A 7,598-nucleotide genomic window follows, 5' to 3' on the forward strand; every position below is an offset into this window, starting at 1 on the left:
AAAGCAATTCGACTGCACTAATATCTAATCACATATATTACTCTCTCCCTCTTCTCTCTCTCTCTCTCTGCCCCGCCCCCCCCCCCCCCTCTCCTCATCTCTCTCTCTCATCTCCCTCTCCTCTCTCTCTCTCGATCTCTCTCTCTCTCTCCTCTCTCTCTCTCATCTGAGCTCTCCCCCTCTCTCTCCCCTCTCTCTCCCTTTCCTTCTCCCTCTCTCTCTTCCTCCCTCTCACTCACTCTATCGCCCCCCCACTCTCTCTCTCTCTTCTTCAACTCACACTCCCTCTGTCTCTTTCTCTCCTCTATCTGTCCATATCGCTCTCTTTCTACCGCCCCCCTCCCGCTCACTCCCCCCCCCCTCTCTCTCTATCCATATCTCTCTCACTCCCCCCCCCCTCTCTCTCTCTGTCCATATCTCTCTCACTCTCTCCCCCCCCCCCCCCCCCTCTCTCTGAAGCTGAGGGCTCCTTCGACCACAAGGCGTTCTTCACTAAAGTCGGCCTGGCCGCCAAGTCCCCCGCTGACATCAAGAAGGTGTTTGAGATCATTGACCAGGACAAGAGTGACTTTGTTGAGGAGGATGAGCTGAAGTAAGCACCGCTCAACAACCCCTGATCAGTATCACAAGCTACCCCATCTCACTTTCATTTTGTTCGATTGCCATGTTGTCGTTTTCTTTTCCCTTTATGTTTTTTTATCGGCCGCGCTTCTGAAAGACCACTCGTGTTCGTTCTGTGGTAATGCATCCATTGGACCGGGTGTGATTAAACATGATACTCATGGTGGTCTCTCCCCCCCCCCCACCCCAGACTGTTCCTCCAGAACTTCAGCGCCGGTGCCAGAGCTCTGAGCGACGCTGAGACCAAGGTCTTCCTGAAGGCCGGAGACTCTGACGGTGACGGCAAGATCGGAGTTGATGGTAAGATTCCTTGTTTTGATTGTCTTTAGCTTGTTGGTTTGTCTGTTGGTTTCTTCCAGTAAGGGGTTTTCCCCTAATGGATTATAAGTCGTTTTAGGTAACAACTTTTATCCAACCACTTTTTTTTGGCACTTTTCCCTCATCACAGAGTTCGGCGCCATGATCAAGGCATAGACTGTTCCTCCACCAACTAGACCAGATGCTTGCCCACCTACTCAGAAGGAACACTGGAGCTGAGACCACCTCCTCACCCTCTCTCGCTCATCTCTCAACAACAATTTTATATAAATAACCTTTAACCTAACCCCCCCCCCCCCTCTCTCTCTCTCTTCCTCTCTCTCTCTCTCTCATTGGCCGTGCTCAGCCGTCCTGTCCATCATGATGAATGTACTTATGTGTAAAGCCTAGATGACATGTCTCTCTCTCTCTCTCTCTCTCTCTCTCTCTCTCTCTCTCTCTCTCTCTCTCTCTCTCTCTCTCGCTCTCTCTCTGTTTCTCTCTCTCTCTCTCTCTCTCTCTTCTCTGTCCATCTCATTCTATCCGTCTCTCTCGTTCCCCCTGTCATCGTTTTACATTTGACTCTTGCTTACTGTGAAATCAATGATGGTGCACTTATGTGGGAAACGAACGGACAATGAGAAATCAATAAAGGTTCTTTTTCAATAACAAACGCCTCACCATGGTTGTGCATAATACATTGATTCTTGCTTTCCTTCTCCGTATCTATTCAATCCTTTAATTTGTGGGCATGAACCGATGAAAAATGCTAATCCGTGTACATGGTGAAGATGTGCATTCTGGGCCCGAGGGATTTTCCCAAACTAGAGACGTGATCAGAAGGTTCTCAAAGGACCAGCAATCAGTTGGCTTCCCATCATTGAACAACAAGGGTCTATTAACTCACCGGATATCCATACACATACACACATACATATATATATATATATATATATATATATATATATATATATATACGCAGGCCTATATGATAACTACTGTGGATGCACGCGTTCTTTAGGATATAGGCCTGCACGACAAAACAGGGTTGCTCCACTGATTAGAAATGTGTAAGATAAATGTGATAGGGGCCTACATAAACATTTTTAAAAAGGAAGTGAAGGCTCTGTCGATGTTGTGGACTGACTTATTTATGAACAACAGCCCTTTCGGTTGTGTTTTTTTTTGTCATGATGAGGGACATGAAGGCAAACGTCGCGTACTGTTTAGTGTCAACCACAAGGGGGTGTATTACACGAGACCAAAGCCTGACCGTGTTGGTTTTCTATTGCAGTACTTTTCATTTACATATTGTTCTTTGGGTTTCACAAAAGAAGTGAATCACTCATCACCAATAGTTAATCTTATACCAACCATCAATTGGAATCAATAAAATGATGGAGGTTAGTTGAAGATGCTATCAATTAAGTTGTTATGTAAGTGGAGTGCTACTAGGCTTTTCCCCTGATGCTCGTTATAATACGACCGTGGAATGATACCGCGTCAGATAATCTGGAGTGCATCTGGGAGCTGAAACTATGGACTAAGGGTCTGGTCCTTTTTGTCACGGCAACGGCTGTGCCCTCGGATCCCCTGTCTAAGACGCACTGGTTAAGTAGGCTACATTTGGAACTTTGAGTAGTTTGCAAGTAAACCCTTTGAGTTGGCGATGTGTTTATGAGCATACCTCTATTAACGGTAGCCTACTTCTGTGTTTGATAGAATGTAATGCAAGAATATAACGATATTAATGATACTATATGCCAATAGCTAAGACTCTGATGGTTTTTAGTCAAAGAGAGTGGGATAAAGAATGAGAAACTGGGTGTTGAAAAATGAGGGGCAGAAAGGCAGAGAGGGAGAGAAAGAGAGAGAGAGAGAGAGAGAGAGAGAGAGAGAGAGAGAGAGAGACGAGAGGAGAGAGAGAGAGAGAGAGGAGAGATGGAGAGAGAGAGAGAGAGAGAGAGAGAGAGAGAGAGAGAGAGAGAGAGAGAGAGAGAGAGAGAGAGACAAACACACACCGAGTGAGAGACAGCGGGAGTGAGAGAGTAATAAAGAGTTATAAAGGGGGGAGGGGGCGCGGAGGCAAAGGCTGTCCAGGTATACAGCTACTCATTAACATAGCAGGAGGAAGTATAAAAGGTAGGCTGAAGGTTAATTGGGCGGGTAAGTAATTCGAGAAGCAGGCCTACCTGGCCCTAAGAACTTGATACGTGGATAAGTAACATTGCACACCATTTTGTGCGCATCCTTCTCTGAACTGCGGTCTATATAAGCCCTCGCCGTCGATCCGCGGACACCATTAAGCCTTATTCCTCTCTGAACCTCGACAAGGCGGAAAACTTTAACACTGTGAGTATACTTTGTGATCATTTGAACGTATGTGTGTCTGTATGTGTGTGTGTGTGTGTGTGTGTGTGTGTGTGTGTGTGTGTGTGTGTGTGTGTGTGTGTGTGTGTGTGTGTGTGTGTGTGTGTGTGTGTGTGTGTGTGTGTGTGTGTGTGTGTGTGTGTGTGTGTGTGTGTGCGTGTGTGCGCGCGCGCGCGTGTGTGTGTGTGTGTGTGTGTGTGTGTGTGTGTGTGTGTGTGTGTGTGTGTGTGTATGGGGGTGGGGGGTAAGTAGGATGGACGCGTGGACAGGTGCGTTTAACGCAGCGGACAGCGGATTGGTAATTGGCCTCTACCTATAGCCCGTCTCCGGTAGTATCCTATTGCTCAAATGGTTTGATTGGGGAAAATAATATAAAGTCGATTTATTATTTTGTGACATAATTCTACACATGATATCATGCTTTATGCCTACGATGTTATTTCTCTTGAAGAACAAGCTGGTGGTGCTTGCATGGCTTTTACGTATAGCCTAATACAAATTGAATACTGAAAGTGGTACTTTAGTAGGTTACTTAAAGTGACTAACCTGTTAAATTCAGAGGTTTTGTGTTTTTCTGCATTTTTACCATTGGCGCAACAAAGTTTCCATTGAATAACTTTAAAAATGCCTGATTTGCTCAATATTCATGTTTCAATGCGTGGTCAGTAATGTCTATATTCAGATGTTGTTACCCGTATAGCTTGAAATATTTTAGCAAAACAAAATTAGCAAATATAAACAGCCTATAGGCTACCTGTTATATATATATATATCATACTATACTGTGAACAGTTCTTTCTGTAGGCCTATAGTCCTATAGGCTTTACGAAGTGGCATCAACTTTCAAAGTCGAATAAGCCTATAGCCCTTTGGGCGTTAGGGCATTAGTGTGTCTATGGTGTGAATATTTGTGCGAGCGGGTGATTGAATAATTCATGTTTTTTTTACCTATCAGGATTAAAATGTCACTCACCTCCATCCTGTCGGCTGAGGCCATTGAAAGCGCTGTCAAGGACTGTCAAGGTAGGCTGCGTGTAGACGCCCCACGCAGAAAGATGAGCTCACATGCGAAAAAGTAATCATAGACAGTTTTAAAGTGGCTGACTTCAACATTAAGGACATACAAGCCCATACCATATAACCGGTCATCTACTCAAACAAACACCCACACACACACACACACACACACACAAACACGCACACACACACGCGCACGCACACACACACACACACACACACACACACACACACACACACACACACACACACACACACACACACACACACACACACACACACACACGCATACACACACATACATTTGGCTTTCATATTTTGGAATCATCCTGTTTTTTTATTTATCTGGGTTCACACAATCCTTCAGACATAAATAAAGACGAATACAAAACAAAATCCCATTTGGAATGCAGCCAGTGGCTTTAATCTGTGTAGTCTGCGGCAGGGTGACCTCATCATGTTTGTGTGCATGTATGTGTGTGCGCATGCGTACGCGTGTGTGATAGAGTGTGAGTTGTAATAATGCTTGCCCTTATTACTCCTGCCAGAACCAAACTCCTTCTGCTACAAGAAGTTCTTCAAGTTGTGCGGACTCACTTCGAAGAGCCCCCAAGAGGTGAAAGATGTCTTCAGCATCCTTGATGAAGACAACAGCGGCTACATCGAAGAGTCTGAACTAAAGTTTGTACATTTTATTATTCTCCTCCTCAGCAACATCTCATGTTACTCCTAAAATGTTTTGAAAATTCAAACTTGTCATACAAATGCATTTTGTATGTTCATCAAACCAAAGAAGAATTGTGGGTTTTTGTTTGTGTGTGTGTGTGTGTGTGTGTGTGTGTGTGTGTGTGTGTGTGTGTGTGTGTGTGTGTGTGTGTGTGTGTGTGTGTGTGTGTGTGTGTGTGTGTGTGTATGTGTGTTTGCGTGCGTCTCCATGTCCATGTGCACGTGCGTGTGTCCGTGTGTGTGTGTGCGTGTGCATGTGTGTGTTTGTGTGTGTGTGTGTGTAGATCAAACACAATTAGATCCGCCTCTTAAACTAATGGGATGGTACAACAAAGTCACCACCTGGTAATCCCGCGAGGTGGAGAGCATTACTATTGTGTTTGCGTTATGTAATCACTCATGTAAATGTCTCCGGGATTTGGGAGAGTGTCCGCAGAGATTTTCCATCTTTTTCCGTTGTTTCCCTCAAGTGTGAGAGAGGTGGTGAGGACACATGTTTGTGCAAACATTTGTGCATATGTATGTAAATGTCATCAGTCCGCCATCGGTCTCGACGGCTGCATAGATGTACACAGGAGATGCCATCAGGGTATTACAACATACTTTGACCTGTTAACCTAGAATCATGGCCATTGTTTGAATGCACCTGTCACCAATAAAAATAAATCATTATGATGGCTTACATTACAGCACATTGTTTGATCCACGTTTCTCTCTGCTCAGATTCTTCCTGCAGCGGTTCGTCCCCGGGGCCCGCACGCTGACCGAAGCCGAGGCAAAGAGCTTCGTCTCGGCCGCCGACGATGACAACGACGGCAAGATTGGCGTGGAGGGTCGGTTTTCAGTCGTACTTTGACTGTTGTTTGGTCTTTTATCACGCAGGTCCAATGGTTCCATTATATGCAAGCTTAAGCCTAAATGGTTAAAAGCCACACCGTGTATACAGTCACCACACAAGGCCTTTTTACATACAGTACTGGGGATTATGCATATCTGATCTTCTGTCGCTCCATACCTTTTAACTATGAGAGGAGGATGGAGACACAGCTGTTGAGCGTTGGCAGATTGTCCTTTGGAAGTCGGTTGGACTCTCTGCAGGGGGATAGCAACCACATGCGTGGTTAGCTGGATTCAAAGCCTGCAATAAGGACTCGTCTAAAATACATTTGCCCAGCTGTATGGCAAGATTAAGGATTAAAAAAAAATCGGGATAAGAGCACTATTTGATTTAACCCATGTTGTGTTGTGCCAACTGTGTCTTTTAAATCCTATGAAATACAAAAGTGGAAATTTTATTATTTTCATGTTTCTATTTCCTTTGGAACTACGGAATTCACGGATATACTTTCCATCTGTCCGTAGTAAACTTTGACATTGGTAGATACTTTCAGGCCTAATTGAATGTGTTCGTATTACAGAATTCCAGACCATGGTCCAGTCCTGAGGACCCTGAAGACTGATGACCTTGCAACAACCAGCTACTCCTCGCATTCCACTCTGTCAACCTCTACTACAACCCTTCCCACTTCCATTAATCACACCATCGCAATATGCCTAGAATCTGTATTCGGTCATTATCTGTCTGTTTAGAAACAAAGATCCAGCCACAATGTGCTGTTTTCCTCTATGTTCACATGCTCCCAAAACGGTGATGATGAATAAAAATAACAAATAAAAAGGTAAAATGATACTTCCTCTCTCTGATGGTTTATTTGAAGTGTGGTATTAGGATACTAAGTCTCTCAATGGTTCCCATTTCAGATGCATCGTGGATTGTTTAAAACATGTATTAACACTAGAATATGAACGCTCTTCAAATGCACATATGAAGACTTAAGATTTAATTTCTTAGAGGTAGGACGACTCTTTGACACTAATAAGCAGGGGTAGATTGATTGTGGCCAACCACATACATACCAATCACGCCTTCAGCTGCATAGGAAATCTTTAGAACACTACACTCGCACAGAAAGAACATCATGCTTACTTGTTTAATTGGATGCTGCTTTCTTCTGTTATAAACCTCGCTGCGCAGCCATACCGTTGGGTCTGGTCATAGGACTATTAACGCTGATCTGCAGTTAACAATTACATTAAAAAATATACATTAAAGGACTATTTCACAGACTTTCAACCTTTGTATCATTACAACGTGGGTTTTATATGCAATTGAACAATGTTTAAATTGGACTTCTGCTGACAAATTAATGAGGAGATCTGTTGGGCAGCAACCTGGAGGAAAGTTAAACATTGTTATTTTGTATATACTAGCCTACCCTCATTGTTCTCTTACAAAGCCAGTTGGAAATCAGGGAAGTTGTCCTTTAATATTCTTCCTTATTTGGTTACTCGCTTGCTAAAATATATGAGATGTGTGTCGACATACAGCGCTGCATGTGTGCATTCATCCACTGGATGGATGAATTAATGGATGAATGAAAGGAAGGATTGAAAGATGGATGATGGAAGATAAATGCAGGGATGAATGATAGATGGATAGATGTTTAAACAAACAGATGGATGGAGGATGGAGGATTTCCCATAATAAAAAACAAATCTCAGTGGGA

General features: G+C 43.8%; 2 protein-coding genes across 2 annotated transcripts in view; both read left to right on the forward strand.

Moving 5' to 3' along the window:
• Positions 1–1,406, forward strand: part of LOC130371837 (parvalbumin beta-like) — an 8,898-nt gene extending 7,492 nt beyond the window's left edge. Inside the window, exons 3-5 of the mRNA XM_056577700.1 lie at positions 460–592; positions 812–921; positions 1,070–1,406. Of these exons, the coding sequence (XP_056433675.1) occupies positions 460–592; positions 812–921; positions 1,070–1,095 (269 nt within the window). The 3' untranslated portion in view covers positions 1,096–1,406. The remainder of the gene's footprint in view (positions 1–459; positions 593–811; positions 922–1,069) is intronic.
• Positions 1,407–2,996: 1,590 nt separating this feature from the next.
• pvalb9 (parvalbumin 9) lies at positions 2,997–6,703 on the forward strand. The gene is made up of 5 exons (XM_056577132.1): positions 2,997–3,270; positions 4,244–4,311; positions 4,854–4,986; positions 5,755–5,864; positions 6,450–6,703. The coding sequence occupies exons 2-5, from the start codon at positions 4,251–4,253 to the stop codon at positions 6,473–6,475; spliced, it is 330 nt and encodes a 109-aa protein (XP_056433107.1). The 5' UTR covers positions 2,997–3,270; positions 4,244–4,250; the 3' UTR covers positions 6,476–6,703.
• Positions 6,704–7,598: the final 895 nt, after the last annotated feature.

This window comes from Gadus chalcogrammus, chromosome 18 (assembly GCF_026213295.1).
Source record: "Gadus chalcogrammus isolate NIFS_2021 chromosome 18, NIFS_Gcha_1.0, whole genome shotgun sequence".
Taxonomy (NCBI): domain Eukaryota; kingdom Metazoa; phylum Chordata; class Actinopteri; order Gadiformes; family Gadidae; genus Gadus; species Gadus chalcogrammus.